We start from the raw sequence: 23621 nt of genomic DNA, 5'->3' as shown, positions 1-23621 counted from the left end.
CAGGCTTTAAGCATACAACCTGGCTCTCTTAAGACTACAGGTCCTGTTCAACTGTTTCCTCTGCCCACAACTGTTTCAAAATAAGTCCTCACTACAATAATCCACTATTAAATAATTTAACTATTTAAACTATCCAACTATTTAACTGTTCAGCCATTCCAACGGTCAGTTGCCATTACCTATGAAATTGAGAGGGACGTGTTGGAGACCCAGTGTAGGAAAACGACTTTTCATTGGCAACAGTATTTAACCAACCAATATAAAATATTAAGAAGACCTCTTTCATTTCCTTAAGTTAAATCGAAACAATGTAGGCAATAGAGCCCGACCGATTTATCGGCGGGCCGATATTATCGGCCGATATTAGACATTTTCCAAACTATCGGTATCGGCATTTATAATGGCCGATAAATGAATATTTTAAAAATAAAATGTATTTTAAAAATAAAAACGGACGAAACACCCTTCAACCATGTCATGAGTGTTGGCGTTGTATAGTTTGTCCACCAGAGGGCACTCTACACCGTCCCTGCTGGCAACACTGCACCCTGCGGGCACTCTACACAGTCCCTGTATAACGCGCCACACATCCTGCAACCTGCTGATTCAGCCGAGTCGGGCAGAGAGAACCGCAAGTGAGATCATCGGTGAAGTGTGTTCATGGTGATTTGGTCACGAGACATACATTGCTTGAATAACTACTAAAAGAACATCCCCATCAGTTCTCTTAACTCAAATAAGCATGAAAAAATTCGTGAAAACAATGTCCAGTTTTGCTGCTGTTAAATAAGCAGAGAGTGAAGCGGAATTAGCTAGTAATTACGTTACGTTGTTACAGTGTAGTTGACTGTCTGTCCTTTTAACTTTTGACAATGTGACTGAAGATGTATTTCTTTAATAGCGTGACGGCTATAGCAGTGAGACGTATCATCTCTCCCCGGCCTGTTATTTTGAAAGCGCATGTTTTACAATTTGCAGTATGACGTTATCCATTGCTATATTATGGCTCATTATAGACTACCTAACCACAAAGCTAGCTAATGCCATGAATATCAGTGGAAGACCGCTAACGTTAACATTAATGAGCTTGGAAACCACAACAAACTTATTCTGCCTAAATAAAATAATGATTACTGTATTTATAACTAGTATATCTGTAGTTACAGTCCCTGCATTGTAAAATGTAAGTTAGACGTGCGAGGAGTGAACATTTAGACATACAGAAAAAGTATCAAATGTAGCTTGTGCAAAACGTAGCTTGTGCATAAAAGTTCCTCTAAAAGTTAGCTTTTCTTTTACACGTGTGTGAAATCCAATGACGCCAAGTGTGCGTTTCAGACTGTCGTTCAGCCGCAGCATTAATGAGTTACATAATGGATTTAGATCACTAAATAGTAGGTTTTAGAAGGCAGACAGCAACTGATGATTGAAAATGGTTTGATGTAGCTTGATGGAAATAATTTTAAAAGTGCAGGTAAAGGGATAAGCAAGCTGACATTGTAATTATAAGGTAGCTTGTAAGGCAATAGGGACTTATTATTACACACGCACACTCAAACATTTAGGAGTGACCTTTATCTTGTTTAATGATAATACAAATGATGATCGTAATAATGTCATCATTATTTTTTGTAATTATTAAGTCTTAGTTCAAAGTTATATTTATGAAGCTTACCAAGTCTTTTAATACTGGTAACTTTGATTTGGTTGTTGTTGTTATTGTGTTTTTGTTCAAAAGACTAAGTTTCATATCTTAAGTTTCTATTTTTATACATTTTATTTATCAGAACTTTAATATATTTCGATGTTCCTCTGTTCCACTGTGACAATATTATTTAAAAATAAACAAGTTTGTTTTTAAAATGCATTATCATATTATTTTTGTCAATACTCATAAATAACTACAAATAACTAATGTTAGGGAAATGTTTTGTTGCGCGTTTCTGAAAAAAAAAATATATGTATCGGCCGATATATCGGAATATCGGATTTTTAAATCAACAAATATTTGTATCGGTATCGGCCTTCAAAATCCTTTATCGGTCGGGCTCTAGTAGGCAATTATTACCCTGGCTTATTTGGGGGCTGGCCTTTATTTATAAATAGAATCCCGGCATGTAAATTTAAGGATTTACAGTATGCACACTGTTTTAGGCATAGTGCAAGCCCTAATCTCTAACTGAAAGTGTGCAGAACTTGTGCATAACATAACAATATTTCATACATTTTCCCGGTGGTGACACCCCCGAACCCACTCTAACTTTTGGGCTTAAATACGAAAAAATGTCTGACCTGTCGCAAGTTCACCAAGCTCCTGATCTCATTCCACAAGCCTAGAGCGCCCTCTAGCGGCTGTAGACGGTAATGTTTCATGTAGGATTCATGTCAATTCATAATGACTGACATTTAAAAACATGGTAAATTATATATATTTTGATATAAAAGTCGCACCTAAAAGTTACAGGACCAGCCAAACTATGAAAAAAAAGTGCGACTTATAGTCTGGAAAATACGGCAGTATATATTATTTACACACAAACACGATCATATTTGTGACTACAGAGTTTTGTTTTAGCATGGGTTTCCAACGTAAAAAGACACCAGCATTTAACTTCACAGCCTGCGGTTAAAATCCTGAAGTTCACGGACGTGTCTTGGCTTTATTTTTGAGGCAAAAACGTCACTCTTAACAGCCACCAGTCTTTGATAAGGCGTGAAATATCCACTGGGATTTTGTTTCTTTCGGTTACACCTAGGGTTGGGCACCGAAACACGGTTCTAATATGGCACCGGTGCCGACACAAACGGTAGTAACTGCATCGAATAACAACGTGGATTCTGTGCCTCATTTCGGTGCTTAAATCACGTTTTTTTTTTTTATATGAGGCATCACTGCATGTCATGCGCTATCTCTAACGTCTTGCTCTGATAGCAACACATCCAGATACAGTTAGCTAACATAAACACTGGCTGGATGTATAAACGGAGGGGTGCACCACATAGGCGAGTGGACAGTGTTTGACAGCTTGCGTGAGCCCAAGTAGCTTACTTTAAAGATATCGAGCTCCTGTCAAAATCTAGCAGTGGGCCTAACTACACACAAGCAAAAGGCTATGAAACAACATCAACAGTATACTTTACACAATATCCTTGCTAATGCGCTAACTGGCATTTATTTGAAATGTTTTTAGCAAAGTTGTAAGGTCAAAACTTTATTTCACGGTGTGTTCTAAACACAATGGCATGATATTAATCTTTCATGTGCATGAGGCCCATATAGCGTCACAATGAATATGAAGATCATGTTAAAAGTTAGCTGGCAAAAACATAAATAGGTTACATACCTGATGTCACTAGAGGCTACGGAACCATCTCCGTACGTTATCGCTAATTAAACTCCGCTGACTGGTGTTAGCATAGCCATAGTTGCTGTTAACATGCCTACTACAATCGCTGGGAATCTAAACACTTCAACACCGACATAATGTAGCCTAATATGTTCAAAACTATTGCGGGAAGACATGAAATTTCTTGAAGCATTTGGGAACACACTGAATTCACTGGAAAGTAGAGTCCCTGTTAGATTAGCTTGCTTGCAAATGCCGTTGTCCATGAAAGTTCTGGAAGTTCCATGGCAAGCGGTTCTATGGCAAGCGGTTTTAACATACCTTTAACATGCCTTATGGCAAACCGCCTACACTGGGTAAACTTGAAAGCAGAGCTTACAATTGTGTGTGCATCCATGGCAAGCTGTTTTAACATTTAAATGTATTATGTGTAGGAGCAATGAGATATTGATAGTAAATTGAATATAACAGTTCAATTTCATGTTCAAATTTGTCTTATCTATAAAAAAAGCAGTTCATGCTTTAGACCATTTTAATTTAAAAACAAAGTACCGGTTCAGGCACGGTTTCGGCATCGGCACCGTTTTAAAAGTATCGATTTAGCACCGGTATCGGATAAAACCCAAACGATACCCAACCCTAGTTACCCTAGTGCCAGGGAGTCAGTGTTATGTGGGTAAACTGCTGCCTAGCAGGTAAAACGTGTGTAAATGGCTATAGCCTGCATTTAAAACAATTTATTAGCTAGAAATGATGCCACATGTCTACATTCAATGCTATTGAAACCACTTTTAAAGTTTGTTTAGATCCAGTGACACTGCCGTCATGGAAACGGAATGTCACTCTTCGGTACTGTATTGCCATTGTCTTAAGTTGGATGATGTGTGATTTGTGCCTCTGTGTTCTTTGTTTTTCCCGTGTGTATATGAGAACTCTAATGCAAACATGTATTGGGTACTAATAAAGGAACTTGAACTTGAACTTGAACTTGTGTTTGTGTTTAGCCTTCACATGACCATACATCATCAAAGTGAGTTTGAAGATGTCAAATCTAGTTGCCTTTAAAATCATAATATGCAACAATATATTACAAATATTATTTGTAAAAGAATCAAATTATTGCATAGTGTTGTTTTAACAAACTTGTCTGACTTGGTTAATGTTTGTACTGTGTTGCAGGGTAGAGAAATACCGGCCCCTAAAATTGGAAGAGATTGTGGGGAATGAAGAAACTATTAACAGACTAGAGGTAAGTCTATGTTGATCGTATTTATTCCTTACTTCATAAAGTACCTGAAAAAAGCACCGAACTACACTTTGTGCCTGTGGCGAACATAAGACCACTTCATACAAAAACACGTCCTCCTTGAATATATTATATCCCACCAATAGGGCTGGTTATCGTTATCGCCAATTTCGATACCTTGATTTTGATGTTGGTTCCTAAATGATACTTTTTCCGATACCATATGTTTGTAAATCAATGTCAACAACAAAAATACTTTCTCCTTTTGTGGTGAAACTTAACATACGGTATACCGTATACCGGTGTATATTTTCGTTATGATATGAATTTTTAATATACCGCCATACCGGTGTATTTGATTACACAATGTTTGGAACGCTGCGCACATTGTTTCAGATGGGACTTTTTTCACATGCACGCATGGTGCCACTGCGAGGCATAGTGAGGGTAAACACAAAACACCATAAGTTTTTCCCCTGAAGTATGACCCTTAAGGAAGGGGTTTATTTAAGGGTGTTGCACAGAATACCTTAACGTTTTTCCTTAACTAAAGAAACAATTTAAGGGATTTCTATTGAGATTGTTCAACAGCTGTAACTAGCTGGCTAGTAGGTGATGTCGTTAGTTAGCAACCCACCGAACACAGTGAAGTTTAATGTTCTTATCATTCATCTCACCTTAAGAATATTCGCTGAAATTATCCAGGTAGCAAGTAAAGCATGTTATAGACATGCACTGAGCAATACTAGCTGGCTAGTTAGAAATGATCCTGACTGTCATCAGTGCACCAAAACAAACTTTTTTGTTAATGTTTTGCCAACCGAACCGAAGCTCATGGCAGACTAACAAGACATCCACATCCACATGAAGTTTCTGATAGGCCTATTTGACAGAGTAAGCATATTAGCAGAGAGGTTTTATTTTAAATTGTATAATTTTCAAAAAAGTATAATTATTGCAAGTTGCACTACTTTTTGTATTGATTTTATACAAGATGTTTAAAATTTGCACAGTAAAAATTCTGTATTTTGACTGCAATTGTCTTTGCATTCTGATTAGATTCTTCGTTAGGATCATGAGTGGCTCTTTGTAAACAGCATCATTTTCTGGGGCCATGCAAAACTGCATTACCACTAGAGTGGAGTTATTCTACATCATGACAGTAAAATAGACCATCCTTAGTCAATGTACTGCAGCAATTCCTCTCTCAACCTGTAGAAAATGCTGTGAACATCTGATTATGCATGGAAAAAAAATACCGTCATATACTGTGAAACCGTAAGAATTTTGAAAAATACCGTGATATACATTTTTGGTCATACCGCCCAGCACTACCTTAAACTTTTAAATAGCTAACATAATTAGCTAATAGATGCTAAACAGTGGAGACAAAAGGACACCATTTCACCCAGAAACCATTTATTGTGGTGTGGATGATGTTGTAGCGGTCATGATTGGAGGTGAGGGAGAGTTTTCAAAATCAAAAGGTAGAAGCCTCTCTTGGTAAAGTAATGTTCATAGATCCTTCATTTCAACCCTCCTTCTGTGTGACCTTTGTAACATTATGTGATGCAGCCAATCACCAGCCACTTTAGATCTCTTCACAGAAGTGAAGCCAACAGACGCTAAGATTTATTTCTTTATGTATCTGAATTTGGCATAGAAATATAATACATTTTTCCGATACCTGATCGGAGCATTTTGGTTGGTGTCATAAAAGCATCAACGTTCGGGGCCCAGCCCTACCCACCAATGAAATAAACAGTACTTATCATTCTACTCAGAAGAACTAGTTATATAAAATGGTGTAAAGTACTTGGGGTAATTTTGATACAGTACACTGCAGTCTCTGAAAATCCTCTCCTAATGTATATCCGAAAATCTTCAATCTCATTTAATTCACATAAAACCCCCTTTTTTTGCCTTTTTTTGTCTTCAAGAGAGAAAAATATGTGAAATGCAGTGAATTTTGTGGATGATTTACCAAAACTTTATTTGAAGAAACGTACATCTGTTCAAAAGTTATGATACATTTAGTGATCAAAAGTGTGAAGTACTTTCAATACGTTTTACACTTAACCCGTAGAACCCGATTGACGCAAAGTGCGTCAAAAAACACACCCTTTCTTCTCTGTTACATTGCTCCGGAACGGTTCATCGCAGCGAGATGAAACCTTTATTGCACGACAGAGCAGAAGTGGGGCTTTCCAACGAGACTACACACTTGTCTGTACGATCAAGTATGAAAATAAAAAAAAATCATGAAATTAAATCAAATTGCATCATATTTACAGTCTATACTTCTCTGCGTTCACCTGCACACACATTACTCTAGTTTGAATTACTCGCGAACCCGTGATCGCATCGATATGGCAAGCATATCAGATGAAAGAGGAGGCACAGGGCTATCCATTGGTACCATGTTTATCGACCCTTCTGGCTTATAAAACCAGACGAAGTGACTGCAAAATAATAACGTCATGTACACAAACCAACGCTGCACACTCATTACTCTCGTTTGAATTACTCGCGGACCCGTGATCGCATAGATATGCCACGCATGTCAGATGAAAGAGGAGACTTGGAGCTATCATTTGATACCAATACATCCTTCTGGGTTATAAAACAGACGAAGTGACAGCAAAATAATAACTTCATATAGCTGGACTTACCCCACGTTTTTGTCTGATCTTGTGGCAAAGCATGTTTATAATCCAATGCTATCATGTGTTTCTCTATGGCAAAGCATGTTCATATTCCGGTTTTGAGATCCTAGCAAATTCCTGCATGGCATCCAATTCAAGGCTCACATTTGCATCCCAATTTGTTCAACAAATAAACACCTTTTTTGCCTTTACTTTGTTCATGGCAATGCAGTAAAAAGTTGAGAATTATTATGACTGCATACACACAGGCACGCAGGCTAACATGCAACCTCGGGTCAAGTCAGGTCAGATCAGTTCGTGTCACAAATATGGAGCGCAGAAAGGTCATTTTTCATCACTAAATAAAAAATGGCATTTATTTCCGTAAATCACACAGCAAATATTTCTGTAAATTGCTCAGCCCCAGAGTATCCCTCCAACATGGCAATTATATTGCCCGATTCAGGACGGTCTGCCCTACACACACACATGAAATGCATGTAGAGCTGTGAGCTTGCTGTGGTGAGATACATGTCGAAGTATAAGAATTTTTATAATACACTTTTTATATTTTAATTCTTTAAAAATCAAAAAAAAAATCAATGCTAGTATTAATACATGAAATGATGGCAGATCTGAATAGCCTAGACTCTCCTGAAAAAAACAATATATAATATATGTGTGTGGCACTTACAATGACCAGAATAAATCCTTATGAATAAAGGTAGTGAAAATGCCCTAAAAACAGCTTAGGGTTCTAAGGGTTAAGTATGTGCGTGGAAAAAATATATATTTGCCCAGTGCTGTGCTGAAAAAAATCAAAGGGAACATTGGTCCACTCTGTTCTGATCGATAATAAAGTATCTATCTGTTTATCTATCTATCTATCTATCTAAGCAGGCAGCTCTGAGTGAATGAGTGCGCAGCAAACGTCAACACAAGTTCTTTGCTGACAGTCCTCGGTTTGTGGATAAAACAAAAGGTAGAAGTTTTAAAATATGGAACTATTTTGGATACATCGCAGATAGTGAAGGCAAGCCGACGGACAGACGGACGAACGAAATTTGTAGTAGAACTTGGCTAAGCAGCTCAGACATATCCCAACATTTTTTAAAAGTTCAAAGAACGACAGATTGACAAATAGGTTATAGAAAATGCCACCACGTGATTTCTCGGTTTTAGTCTAGGCTTATAGCCTAAGTGAAACGAGTGTGGTTTATTCTGGGATAAAGCAAACCTTCCTTCAGCAGTGACGAGACGAGACATAACGACTGTGATTGTGTGCAAACGCGATGAAAGCACAATGTTCACGCTAGTATAATATTACCATAACTTGCAAGCGATCTATTTAATATTCGGTCAGTACTACTGGTAATGTTGGTCATGGCATGTAAACTGCAATTTGTTCAATAACTATTGCCTAGATGTAGGATGGGCTGTCTCACCTGGGCTGTCTCAAACCGGTCTCAAACCGAAAAGGCAACCATGTCATTTATCAACCAATAACGGAACTTATTAAGTTCGGTTAACGAATTAAGAAATGCATCACACCGTTACCTTACATTTTATCCGATAAAAGCCATCATCATTCATATGCAGACATATCAGTGACAGATTGTATAGGTAAGTATAAGTACTCTTTTCATCCTGTGAGGGGAAATTTGGTCTTTGCATTTATCCCAATCCGTGAATTAATGAAACACACTCGGCACACAGTGAACACACAGTGAGGTGAAGCACACACTAATCCCGACGCAGTGAGCTACCTGCTACAGCGGCGCTCGCGGAGCAGTGAGGGGTTAGGTGCCTTGCTCAAGGGCACTTCAGCCATTCCTACTGGTCGGGGTTCGAACCGGCAATCCTCCGGTTACAAGTCCGAAGCCCTAACCAGTAGACCACGGCTGCCCCAAACAAAATGAATTTGGACATTTAACTAAAGCTATAAAGCCATGCAAAAAGAGAAGTAAGTTAACGATTTATCCTGAAGAGTGGACAGGCAGAGGAGGGGCCTTTCAAAGAAAGCAGGGAAAGAAGTGCTAAAGCCAAATAACAGGCCCTGATGAATGCTCTGCAAATAGGCTAAAATAAATCAATTGATGTACCCTATTTATTTAGGTGTGTTGAATTTTTTTTGCGTGCACAATTCACTATGAGAAAGTTTCATAGTAGGCAAGAATTCAAAACTTCTTTCACCCCTGCTTTTACGTGCAAATATAAAATAGATATCACCTGTGAATAACTAAGAAGGTTTTAATGCAGATGTTATTTGCAAGGATTGGACCTGTATGATTTAGCCTAGCCTACTGCATCGTACTGGTATGATTAAAACATCACAGAGTGAAAGTGAATATTCATGAATTCATTTAGAGTGAATTACAAATTACAACGATATATTGTATATCATGAAATTAGACTAAAACTATTGCTTTTTTTTTTTTTTTTTTTTTTTTTTTTTTTTTTGTCTTTAGTCGCCCAGCCCTACTACATGGATTAACAAAATAACAGCCTGGCCAGATGTTGTACGGTATTTAAAACGGGTCTGGAAAGCTACAACCACGTTTTTGTGAATTTAGGTGCTTGGAAGAGCAGAAGAAAAGCTACATATTTTTTCAAAAACTATTCAGATGCGCCGCAATATTGAGATTTCAAAGGCTACTGTAGTCTTGTCTCATGCATTCCATTTAAAGGTATTGCACAACACTGCTGTTGGGCTTATTCACACTGGAAGTAGCTAACTGCGACTATATTGTTAACATGACATCCTACTGCAGCGTGTAGATTTGAGTTGAGCTGAGCAGAGCACAGTAGCCTAACGGTTTTTTCTCGTCGATATCGAGAAGATAAGCTTGATCGGTGTGGACCTATACCTTATAGACCTGATATCATTATTGCCAGCTGTAACATACCAAGATATTAACCATAGCAAGCCTACTGATGGCACTGAAGGCAAATATTGAACTACACAAAAAGAATGACTCACATTGTCAGAGTTGGTTCTTACCCTTAAACTAAGTATTAACCTGACTGTTGCTTCAATTTTTTTCAGGTTTTTGCCAGACAAGGCAATGTTCCAAACATTATTATTGCCGTGAGTTCTGTTGGGTTTTGTCAACATTTTCTTCATTATGAAATGCCTAATGTTTATGCATTAGTGGTGAAAGTCTCAATCTGTATGACTTGTCATTGTAACAGGGACCTCCTGGTACTGGAAAAACAACCAGCATTTTGTGCTTGGCCAGATCACTGTTGGGCTCTGCTATGAAGGATGCTGTGCTTGAGCTGAATGCATCAAATGATCGGTAATGGGTCTCTTTGCCTCAAGATATTGATTTTCTGTTGGAGGAAAACCTTGTAACAAATATTTGATATGTAATTGCTTGAATCTTTATAGAGGTATTGATGTGGTGAGAAACAAGATCAAGATGTTTGCTCAGCAGAAGGTAACTCTACCCAAAGGACGTCACAAGATTATAATCCTGGATGAAGCAGACAGGTAAGGCTTGGAAATGAGTATTGATGTTCAAGTTTTGTGCATGTAATGACTGGTTTGTTAAAGGCGAGACACTACAGGTGAATAACTGCTTTTAACTAGCAGATATCACTAAGAAACTTCCCCAGTTGATTACTTACATTAAAGCAGGGGTCTCAAACTCAAATGAGCTGGGGGCCACTTCTGCCAACGTCATCTGATTGGAGGGCCAGCTATTTCTGAAAAAGCAATGTTTTTTTGTTTTTTTCAAATACCACACGAAACTGCAAACAGAAAGTGCAAGTGTTTTTATCCCTTTTTAGACACCTGTGCTAGCAACCTTAGCTTATAAATAAAATAATGATAAAATAAATATTAATACAAATTAAAACAAACAAAAGCATAAAAACAGGTATGTGTGTGTTTCACAACAAATACAAATATTTTCCTCATGCATGGCAAACTTTAGGCGCCAGGGTTACCACCATTGGATTTTGACATCAAAATTTCAAAAGGTTTTGTAAGGCCCGTCTTTTGCCCAAACCTTATGCATTTCTAAAGAATTCCTTTTGCTTTCAATTTACATGTGTGGATGCCTGTGTTTGATCTGTATTGTCTTAGCTGGCCATGGCCAAAGATCCCCAACACCCGCTCATGCATAGAGTGACCCATTTGTTCCTTGTTCTGGGCCCCCTGTACTGAGAGATAACTCAGTCCTGGGCCTACTTGATGTCCTTTGGTGAGATAGGCCAACCTCATTATCATACAGTATTGCTCTGTAAATATGTGTTGTGAATAATACATTCATGTTTGGTCTTGAATTAATACTTGTAATGTGGGCAACAGGCTGATTATGGTTTTGGTACAATTGAATGTATCTGTGCATAGTTCTAGATTAAGAATTAAACTGTAGCATGAAGTTATGATATCCACCTGGGCCACACCCACCCAACCTCAGACAACAAAGGCTCTGATGTGTCGGGGGTGGCCCAAGTGAATGATAAAAGTGGAGGCTCTGGTCCTCCAGGGGGCTTCTCTGCTCTGCTCTGCTCTCTGCTCTTCTGTCTTCTTTCCCATCTTGGGGCTTCTTTTCCCATCTTCTCTTCTTTTCCACCTTGGACCTCTTCTCTGGGTCTCTCTCTTTTCCCCCCCTCTCTCTCTTCCTCTCTCTCTCTGTCTCCCTTTGTCTTTCTCTCTCTCTTTCTCTCTCCCCTTTTCTCTATCTCTGGGTTTGTATTGTTTTATCAGTTATCTTTAACTTGTCAAGTTTACCTCTGTGAATTGGTTAAGTTTCCTTTGTTACCATTTGCTACTTTGTTACAGTAGACCATGTGAGTTTACTTGTACATTCAACTGAAGTGATATGGGTTACATTTACTTTTAAGACTTAATGCCTATTAAATTGTTCATTTGCCTACCAATAGTATATCTTCAATTCCCGAAGTGTGCCATGCCATTCTCCTCCATAGCTGATAAGATAGTTACTTGGTAATTGATTGGTGATACAAATTATTAATCAAATGGAGTCAGATCAACGAGTATGTAATAATATCATTGCCATTTAACTCTTCACCCTACTTGTCCACACAAGCTCCTTTAAGTGATGATATAGCTCGACGTCTCTATGTTTCCGAGGCTATATATATATATATCATTTTCTGAACGTTTTCTTACAGTTTGAAAGTGGTCAGAGATTAAGTCCTACTGTAAATATAAAATATTTGAGTATAAACAAAAGTTTATGAAGGGAGTAAATTTACCCATCTATTTTGCCACTGGATAGCAGGCACCTCAAATTATGCACCTTTCTGTAAATACTGGATGTTGAACATATTTGAGCAGGTTTACTTTCTTTTTTGTCATATTACCCATATAAGTGAAAAGTGAAAGTGATTGATAATGACTGACTGACTCTACTATTGTGTTACATGCTCCAAATGTAAAGCACTTTGAGCTGCATTCTGTGTATCAAAGCTATACAAATAAAGCGTAGTAGTAGTAGTAGTAGATAACAAATTAACAGTAGGCCTAAGATGTAAACCAACAATAGTAAACTCGTGTTCATTAATCATCTTCGTAAGTCGATTATATGGTTAAATGACTCATTACAGGGCGAATGAAGAGACTCTCGCCCACCCCTACTGCCTGTAGGAAGAATATCCCGCTTGCAAGTTCAGTGTATCATACCCGCCGACCTTCAGTCTCTCAAAGTCTCAGACATTGCGATAAACGGGATCGGTTTACATCCTGCATCAACAGCACAGAGGCAGGCTAATGAAGCGCTAGCGATTGTTGCAAACGTGTGTGTATAATGGCAGAGCCGGCGAAGAAGCAGCGAAAACCCTTGACGGAAGATGCAAAGAAAAGGAAAAGAGCTTCAGACCAAGCGAAGGCTCGCACACGTATCGACATGTACAGACGCTAGGGGGAGTTTCCTAGAGAAAAGCATCAGGCTAAGAAAATGTATTCTGTAATTTAATTACATACATTTTAAAACACAAAATCTGAGCTTTGGATAAAGCCAGGTTCAAAATTATTATTTCATTGTGTTCACACATTAGATGGATATCTACTTTATGGATATCTACTTTTGTTATCCTGTAAATCAGAATATACTGTCAATAGCCTTAAAAAAACGATTTTTGCCATGTTTTTAGGAATAAAATGTCGTAAATCAGGCAAGAAATATTATATCAACAATCCCCTGTAAAAGTCTTGTAAATATTAGGGCTGTAACGATACACCAACCTCACGATTCGGTTTGTATCACGATTTTTGACCCACGGTTCGTTACAAACCTCGATTTTTCTTTTATTTGGGGGGGGGGGGGGGGGGGGTAGAACACCAGAGGATTACAATATAATATAATACACAGGATTTACGGCATACCGAAGTGTCTGCAGGGAAAAGAATCAGGTTCGCTTTCGCGTGATCTCACGTCTTTTGCGTTTCCCACACTGACAACGCGAAACATAGCCTAAGTCATAGAGTGCAACTTTATGAAGCTGGGGGAAGACACCAAACTTGTCGATAAAAGTATAAAGAATAAATGGCCCTGGTCTTGGATAGATGAGGTGGGTAGTGTAGCGAACTGCTCTGCCAGCAACGCTATTTTGACCTAGGCCTAATTGAATGAATGAACCGTGACGTCACCTTAATTGGGGGCGTATCTGTAGTATTTAGTAGACGTGAACACGGAGACGTGAACAACAGAGTTGTGGAATGTGCGCGAGCCTGAAGAAATAAGTATTGTGCTTAATGTTAACAAGCGGTTTCAAGTGGAGTATTTACCTCTCGTTAGAATCTGTGAATCGTCTGCCTTGTCTTCATTCGTGGATTCGTGGGAAAATTATCTATGTTCGTTTCGGATACCTGTATCATCCAAACGCACCGACCCAACGGTTAGCTTCCTAATTCCATCACGGGAGAAACCGAAAAGGAACCTATCATCTCGGGCATATTACATATCCCTACGGCTCACTTCGCCCCACCCACAGATAAACACAGGAAAGTGGCGGGATTACAAAAACTGATAGGATTACTTAAACTGGTTGAGCACTACAAACTTAAAACTATTCATTCATGAACACCTTTGTACATTAATGTAGTGACAAAGTTAACCTACAAGTTGCTCTTGAAGTTTGTGTTGCTGTTAAATTTTACTGCCCTCTACTGACACTTTGTATTAATGAATTTACATGGAACCACTCCAGTCCGCAGCAGTTATTCCTAACTTATGTGTAATATATATTTTTTGTAATTGATGTAATGGCACCATATTGCTTTAGTGTTTTTCCTTTAATTGAGCCCAGACAGTGTGTTTGTGTTTATGTTGTAATGTAGAGGAATTTTCTTTTTTATTCACCTGTTTTTCTAAAGCATGACTGATGGAGCTCAGCAAGCACTGAGGCGCACCATGGAGATCTATTCCAAAACTACACGCTTCGCTCTTGCCTGCAATGCATCAGACAAGATTATAGGTCAGCCTTTGGTCTTGCTATTGTAGTGATGAATTGTATTGTTCACTGTTCCCATACATGCTTCAATACATGCTAATCTTGCAAGGATGATTGATATTATTTTCACCAGAGCCCATTCAGTCACGTTGTGCAGTGCTTCGCTACACAAAGCTACGGGATGACCAGATCATGATGCGTTTGATGGAGGTGGTGGAGAAGGAAAGACTTACTGTCACCAATGATGGTCTGGAGGCAATCATCTTTACAGCACAAGGAGATATGAGACAGGTTTGGATTGGAATTTAGCGATACTGCTATTTACGATTTATTGTTTACAAAGCTTGTGTGCGCATGTGTGTGTTGTTTTTTTTTTTTTAAATAACGCATATGCAAGATGAACTTCAATTGGCCGAAATAGGCTAGACATCATTCGCTGAGGTTACTGCCATCTTCTTTAATGCCCTTGGCCATCTGTGGCTGACTGCGATTCTGACTAAGAAAACAGCTAAACATACCTAACCAGGGCTCTACAGTGCGCCCATTTCACTCGCATATGCGAGTAAAAATGATGATGTGCGAGTGCAAAAAAATATTTAGGCGCACTGGTGCGAATGACTTCTAACCATGTCAATGTTTGTCTACAAAATACACCGCAACATCGAGAAACAGTACTGGTGCAAACCATAGAATCACGTCGCGAATGCAGCATAAAACTACACCTCCCATCAACGTTAGCAGTTTCGCGTTGGGACTCGATAGTAGTAGTCGCTTCTATGAAATCCATGAGCGCGCAGAGAAAGCGGAAAGTTAGACTAGCCAGCCAAGATGAAAAGATTGAATAAATTAGTTCTTCCGCCTTCTATCCACCGAATTAATTGGATATAGGAGGAACAGGATAAGATTCTGAGAATGCAGTGAGAGAAGGAAAGGTAACCTAACATGCTTTTTAGCCCAGTTGACGTATTGGCTGCAATATGCAAAATATAGCTGTAGCGAACAGGCATAAAAGTAGCTTCCCGTAATACTCCCATTTTATTCAAAGGTAGAACGCTACTGACAACTCCAGGCTTCCACGCATGCTTGTTTGTTTACACCGAATACAAGCTTAAGTGCAAAACGAGTGTAGGCCTAACGTTTGGCTACTGCCCCCAGCAATGCAGATATTTCAAATAAAAAAATAAAAGTATAAAAATATATATATATCCTTGATTAGACTATGTTTTGTGGAAGAGAAAATTGACTGTTTTAGTAGTAGTATTAGGCAGTATGCAGTCAGATAGGTCACATGGGCATATTTGGATTAGCTACAGGTGGATTCACAAATAAATAAATTAGCCTACATTTGGCAGGATACTTGATATACAGGCTAAATGCAAATATGGCAATGTATTATATTATTTTACATTAACAAAATGTAGGAAAATAAAACAGACTGAAAATAAAGTAGGCACTGATCTTTAAAATCCTGTTTCCTGTAGCCTAAATGTTGTCAGTCATTCTTAATATTCGCAATTGGTGCACTGGCATGTTTAACTGTTAGCTGCAGTGTAATGTTAGATTATGTGTAAGTTAAGTACAGAACTGACTGTGCTCCCAAATTTTTGTCTGTGCTCCTAAATTTTTTAACTTGGGGGCACAAGTGCTCCTGGAAAAAAATGTTAGTGTAGAGCCCTGCTAACGGTGGGTTTCCACACAGCGAAAGACCTCGCGATTTTTCGGCCAGAGAAATTTCACCTCGGGGGCGTGACTGCCAATCCGCTAACCTTTTGACTGCAGTGTCTAGCCAGTGGTGGCAAGCGAGCTAATTAGGCTAATCAGCTAGTTCAAACGTTTAAGTACTTAATGAAGATATCCAGGGGTCTTTATGCCTCGACTAAGTTGATGTTGCCTATAAACAACAATTCATGTTCATAGAAACAACAAGGTCAATAAGACATAGTATATATCATACCTGTGTTGCAGCATGTAGCCTAGCTGTCTAGCTAGGTTTACAATGCAATCCAATGTCCGAAAATACTTGCATTTCACCTGTCGGCTAGCTAAAAAGTTCGAGTGTTTAAACTAACATATATATATATAGTGGTCTATTTAGTGGTGTATGTGCTCTGACTAAGTTTGTGTGGCATATAAACCACAATTCGTGTTGATACAAGTGGCAATGTTCGTGTAGAAACATTTTAATCACATGCAAATTTAGTGTTACAGCTCAGGTAGTCTCCGCCATCTTGGTCAGACTTCCGCCTCCGAACACAAAGACCTGATTGGTTCTCGAATGGTCCTCATTTAAATAAAGTTAAACTTTCGCCAACTTTGTTGTTCACTCTCATTTCTCCCAACCAGGGCGAATTTCGTCTCCATTCAACCTCAATGAGAGTGACGCGAAATTTCGGTTTGTGGAAACTCACCGTAAGGGTTTAAAGTACTCCGGCATCAAGCTAGATCTCTGGTATGCGGTGTATGGCTGATAGGAAATAAAGTCAATACATTTGGGAACTTATTGTCGATGCAGTTTATCAAGTTCGAGTCAATTGAGTTCACTTACCAATGCAGTGTTTCCTCTACGTTGATTTTCGCATGGCGGCCCGCCACGGCAGAATTAATACCACCACGATATCAGAATCAGGGCAGACGCACAATGTAGTTGCGGTTGCTTTTTAAATAATCCTGCCGACATATCCTCCCCCTAACAATGAATAAAACTAGTCGGAGGTTATTATGGCTCGTCCAGTTTCACTTTTAGGCCTATGATATATTGTATTGGTGTAACCTATTTAAAACTTTAACTTTCTTCTCAGTGTTTCCTCTTAATTTTGTAGCGGTGCCACTGCTTCAGAATTAGAGCAGACGCACAATATTGTCCGGACGCATAGTAGGCTAAATGCCCTCCTCTGGCTGCAGAAAATTGCTGTTTAACAATAAACAGCAATGCTAATCCGAGGTACCTGTCTAGTTTTATTCCATACATACAGCAGGAAAAATAAGTATTGAACATGTCAACATTTTTTTCAGTAAGTATACTTCCAATGAGGCTATTTGCATGAAATTTTCACCAGACATTAGTATTAACCCTGATAATCCACCCACATATAAAGTCCATAGGTAGAGTTATGTGTAATAAAGCGAAATGACACAGGAAAAAAGTATTGACATTTCTTAAATACTTTGTGGAAGAGCCTTTATTCGTAATGACCGCTTCAAGGCATTTCCTGTATGACGAAACTAATCAGTCACAGTATTCTGGTGTGATTTTGGCCCATTCTTTTAAACAGATAGTCCTTTAATATTGAAGATTCCAGGGTTCCCTCTTGTGAATCTGATCTTTAGTTAACTTCCAAAACTGTTCAATTGGATTCAAGTCAGGGGCTTGATTTCCTTTCTCTGAAACCAATTGAGAGTTTCCTTTGCTGAATGGTTTGGATCATTGTCCTGCTGAAAGGTCTAGCCATGTCTCATCCTCATCATTAGGGCTGTAACGATATACGATTCGAAACCGAAATCGCGACATTCATATCAACGATACTGTGTCACGGTGTGAAAAGGCAGAATCGCGACACACCTTTCTAGTGTTTCACGCAGTGCTTTGCATCTTACGCGGCCGCAAAAGCAACCCACATCTCCCGCTTTACTTATCGGTAGCCTACGTTGTCCAAAAACAAACAAATAAATAAATAATAATTTCATACCTCTCCTTGCTTTCATTGTAGACTGTGTGCAACTTTACCAAACAGTATAGAAGTAAACCCCCTCTCCTTGCCCCACTCTCTCTCGCGCTCCCTCCCTCTCCTGCTCAATGAACACGCGCGACTTAAATAAAACATTCACAATCGTGAAAGCAAGGACGCATAGAAGACGACTAGCTAAATTACTATTAAATCCGCTTAGCATCATTAGCATGCTGCACATATTTGTTTAAAACTCTGACTGACTATGATGACTGATCATCTCAATACCAATGTTTCCCAAAAGTGCCTGTACCAAGGAGAACAAGTATTACCTTGAAACTTAAACACACATGGGAAAACTGAACAGTCCAATCAGTAGACTATGATAGGCTAAGCTAGCCAACTATGCTACTTTGTTTACAATATTTCCAGGCTTCAACCAGACAGCTGAATTAAAGAGGTAGAGTTGTAATAAAAAATAGCAGGCCTAGGCTATAGGCTAATCTGCATAAAGTGTGCTGTCATAAATATCAGTCATTCAGAAAAATATTTTTATATCAGGATATAAAATAATAGATATATTATATTGTAATCCTCTGGTGTTCTAAGGGAGGCTATTCAAATGTTATTTAATAAAATGTCTAGCCCCCCCCCCCCCCCAAAAAAAAGAAGAAAAATTGAGATTCGTATCGAACCGTGGGTCAAAAATCGTGATACAAACCGAATCGTGAGGTTGATGTATCTTTACAGCCCTACTCATCATCCTGGGTTATGTAAAGATTATTCCGGAACAAAATGACTCCATTCATCATTCCTTCAACTGTATGAAGTCTGCCAGTACCATGAGATGAAAAACAGCCCACACCATGATGCCACCACCTCCAAACCTCACTGTTGGTAGGGTATTTTTAGGGTGATGCGCAGTGCCATTTCTCCTCCAAATATAGTGTGTAGTATGACATCCGAAAAGTTCAGTTTTGCTCTCACCTGACCAGAATACATTCTCTCAGTATTTCATAGGATTGTCCAAATGTTGTGTAGCAAACTTTCAACGAGCTTTGCCATGTTTTTCTTCAGCAATAGTGTCATGTGGGATGAGCGTGCATAGAGGCCATGGCAGTAAAGTGCATTACCTATGATTTTCTTTGTAACAATTGTAATCTTGCAAGCAGATCCTGTGCATGGCCAGTTGATGCAGTGATGTTCCTTCCACTTGCAGATAATGGCTCCAATACTGCTTGCTGGATGATTCTGAAGTTTTGAAGTGCATCTGTAACCAGTTCCATTGATATGTTTTGCAACAATAAGGTTGCAAAGGTCTTGGGAGAGACCCATCACTAACTGTTTGTTGTGTAACACAAAGGCACAAAGCTTTGCCAAAAACATTTTGTATGCACTTGCGGTGATAGCCTAGTTATGTGAATCGCGGACTATAGCCAAAGAAAGTAAAGGAGATTTGCACCAGGCTGTGTTGTGAGTTGTTGTGTTTCTACAGCATGTTGGCACAAAACTTAATTTCTGTCATAAACCAAGTAGGCTAAGCGTTTTCTCTATTGTCAACGTGAACTGTGGTTTAATGCATGGGTTAACGTGACGTGAGGCAGACAGAAGATGGGCCTGTCTTTAGTTCCTGAATCCTGTCCCTCTCAAGTCACGACTCCAGTGTTGTTGTTGTTTTCTTCATATTAAACTGAAATTTCTGTTCTTATTTCTTCGACCAGGCACTTAACAATATCCAGTCAACAAATTCAGGATTTGGTTTTATCAACAGTGAAAATGTTTTCAAGGTACCTTTCATTTGTTTTGTTTATGTTAAACTATTTTTCCTGTCACAAAATGTGAATAATAATAATAATAAAAAAAAATACATTGATTGCTTTGTACAGGTCTGTGATGAACCTCACCCTCTACTTGTTAAAAGTATGCTGGAGCATTGTGTTAATGCAAACATTGATGACGCTTATAAGGTATTTTGTTTAAAGCTGATAGTAGATACCATTTTATTATAACTTACTTTTGTCTCTTCCAATGATAATGACTTGCCCATCTGCCCTCAAGATCATAGAACAGCTTTGGTCTCTTGGTTACTCTCCAGAAGACATTATCGGAAATATCTTCAGAGTGTGTAAGACCTTTCCAATGCCAGAGTATCTGAAACTGGAATTTATAAAGGTACATATCCAGGATTTTATGAAATTTTTTTTTTCAATACTTAAAGCAATGTGCTTTAGTTTATCTGTATAAGAAAATGATAGGACGTCAACAAAATGTTTTTTTTTTGTTTGTTTCAATGTTGCAGGAAATTGGTTACACACACATGAAGGTGGCAGAGGGAGTAAATTCTCTGCTGCAGATGGCTGGACTATTGGGAAGACTCTGTTGTAAAACAACTGTGCCATAATCTGGTTTAAGTGCATCTCACTGTTCCCCATACTGTTATACACTGTACGTAGATCCACAGGTAAAGAGTTAAGACAGAAATGAGTAAATAAATTGTCTTCAAATCTATTTCTTTTCCATCTGTGTTTATTGTATTCAGCAAAAATTTTAAATAAATAAATGCTTCATTTGTTGGCTTTTCGTAAGTACGTATAAGTACTCTTTTGATCCCGTGAGGGAAATTTGGTCTCTGCATTTATCCCAATCCATGAATTAGTGAAACACACTCCGCACACAGTGAGGTGAAGCACACACTAATCCCGGCGCAGTGAGCTGCCTGCAACAACAGCGGCGCTCGGGGAGCAGTGAGGGGTTAGGTGCCTTGCTCAAGGGCACTTCAGCCGTGCCTACTGGTCGGGGTTCAAACCGGCAACCCTCCGGTTACAAGTCCGAATCGCTAACCAGTAGGCCACGGCTGCCCAATGGGCTTCTTATGAGCTTCCACACGTGTCTGTACAAAGGGTCAGACAGTAACCCTAGAGGTATTTAATGTATCCGCAGGGCATACTAAAGCTGTGTTGAAAATGTATGTGTTGAGATATACTTGACAGAAAACCGTGGAGGCCTTGTAGATAATGGCCAATAATGTAATAAACTGGGAGTTTATTACATTTGTGTATACCCTTATTTTTTCTGAACCCTGTAATGTAATAATTTTCTACCAGGGTAGGAATTTCACGGCGGCCACATCGGCCATGGCCATCATTGCCCCTTGCATTGGCCGTGATGGTTTACAGTGCCCCCTTCTTTCAATATTTTGCTTTGTGTCCGACTAATAGCGATTTTTATTTAGCCTATGACCTGTCAACATAATCTTAGCATTCACAGCGCAAATTAATTTAGTCTTTTACGCAGTGGAGAAAGTGACTGCGCACGTCAAGAAAGAAAGTGCGTCCAAATTCCACAAAGGTGTAAAGCGGTCCCCTGTACAGTTCGCCATTCCAGAGTAGGCCTAATCCAGTTTTGAATTTGCAGCAAATTTCGACATGCATGGATGTCTCCAAAATTGGGCTTTAAGTTTTACAATGTGTTTTTAAATTGTTCATGATTTCATAACAGGCAGGCCAAATACAAAATAAATGTTACAAATATCGCCTAGATATCGGTAAATCAGAGGACAGCTGACTAAGTTGGTGAAAGTAGCCTTAATGATCACAAAATGCTAAGCATGCATCTAGGCTATGAGTTTCTTAAAGCTGAACTGTGCTTAAATGAGGGCTTGCTTAGCAGCACTGTCCGCTTTCTCATTTCCCCTCAGACCAACATGGCCTGGGACCCAGCAAAAAACTACACTCAAGTTCTGGTTCTTTAGACGTTCTAGGTGATCAAGCTCAACTTTGGTTGTACTTTTTGCGTGACATTAAAGCCTACTGGAAAGATTTTTAATTGCAATTTAATTGAATGCAATTTACTTTTACGATTAAATAAAATTAATTTATCCCTCTCACCCATAGTTTTCTATTTATTTACAAACGTACATAGACCTACTGTAATTACATTTATACAGTTATTCTACTGATCTTTATACTATTCATCCTGCACATAGACTTATTCTTACTACTCTTATAATGTTGTTTCTGCACTATGCTGTTTCCACACTGCACATAGCTGTATGTTATGTACATATCTGTTATATATTTGTCATATTGAATATCCATATTTATTCTGTTTTATTATATTCTGTTAATACACTGCATATATCTATATTATTATTTCTACTATTATGTTACTGCTACATCTACATACATTATTCTACTGATTGTATGAGAACTGCTAATACACTGCACATATTTATATTTAATTCATATTACTCTAAACCACCTGTAAATCAACTGTATACTACTGTCTACATTGCACTATATTTCTTGACCTGTCTCTGTATATTTCATCACCTTTCTATACTTTGCATCACATTGCATGCATACTGTAGCTACATGAATCACAGCTAAGATACTTGGTTGCTATGAAGGCCAGTCGTTCTAAATGGATGGTTGCTATGGCCAAAGGCCAGTTATCTCTGCCGTTGTCAAGCGGGCATATCCTAACTTTATCTTATTTTAAACATCTCTATTTTACTTAGCCTACTTCCATTCAGTGAGTCCCATTAAGAAGTGGCCACTTCATTCGCGCTTACCGTGATTCACGCAGCAACATTATTAAACTAGAAAAGCATTTCCTGAAGGAAATACAGTGCATGAAAATGCAAAAAATATGATGTAAAATATCATACAGAGTAAAAGTAAACTATATTGGTTGCTAGTTAGATGAGGTTTAATATAGTTGGAATGACTGAACAGTTAAATAGGTGGATAGTTTATATAGTTAAATGATTTGCTTGGTAGATAAGGTTTAATATAGTTGGAATGATTGAACGGTTAAATAGGTGGATAATTTAAATGGTTAAATTATTTAGGTAGATAATTGACGATAACTGACAGTTGGAAAGGCTCTAATGTTTGCTAGCAGTTATGCTAACTATGTTATCAAAGATAATAATGTTAACCAAGTTACTTAACTTAGTTAACTTAGCTAATGTTTTCATATTTAGTAGTTATGCTAACTAACATGCTAACTATGCTAACCATGTTACTTAGTTAACTTAGCTAATCATTTTTAGCAGTTTTGTTAAAAATGCTAACTAGCATGTTAACATGCTAGCATGCTAACTATGCTAGCATGCTAACCATGTGACTTAGCTAACTTAGCTAATAATTTTTAGCAGTTTTGCTAAAAATGTTAACTAACATGTTAACATGCTAGCATGCTAACTATGCTAACCATGTGACTTAGCTAACTTAGCTAATCATTTTTAGCAGTTTTGCTAAAAATGCTAACTAGCATGCTAACATGCTAG

The 23621-nt window shown here is 38.4% G+C and overlaps 1 protein-coding gene across 1 annotated transcript in view; it reads left to right on the top strand.

The window, feature by feature from the left end:
* Positions 1-20913, top strand: part of rfc2 (replication factor C (activator 1) 2) — a 42345-nt gene extending 21432 nt beyond the window's left edge. The window contains exons 2-11 of the mRNA XM_076264240.1: positions 4527-4596; positions 10285-10326; positions 10431-10537; positions 10630-10731; positions 14587-14687; positions 14797-14954; positions 20050-20115; positions 20215-20295; positions 20387-20500; positions 20628-20913. Of these exons, the coding sequence (XP_076120355.1) occupies positions 4527-4596; positions 10285-10326; positions 10431-10537; positions 10630-10731; positions 14587-14687; positions 14797-14954; positions 20050-20115; positions 20215-20295; positions 20387-20500; positions 20628-20729 (943 nt within the window). The 3' untranslated portion in view covers positions 20730-20913. The remainder of the gene's footprint in view (positions 1-4526; positions 4597-10284; positions 10327-10430; positions 10538-10629; positions 10732-14586; positions 14688-14796; positions 14955-20049; positions 20116-20214; positions 20296-20386; positions 20501-20627) is intronic.
* The last annotated feature ends 2708 nt before the right edge of the window (positions 20914-23621 follow it).

Source organism: Alosa pseudoharengus, unplaced genomic scaffold (assembly GCF_046254945.1).
Source record: "Alosa pseudoharengus isolate Yale_2024_CS ecotype anadromous, Long Island Sound unplaced genomic scaffold, YU_APseudo_1.1 YU_APseudo_1.1_scf_3, whole genome shotgun sequence".
Lineage (NCBI taxonomy): Eukaryota > Metazoa > Chordata > Actinopteri > Clupeiformes > Clupeidae > Alosa > Alosa pseudoharengus.
The sequence above is the reverse complement of the archived record's forward strand: the minus strand, read 5'-3'. Positions and strand labels throughout refer to the sequence as shown.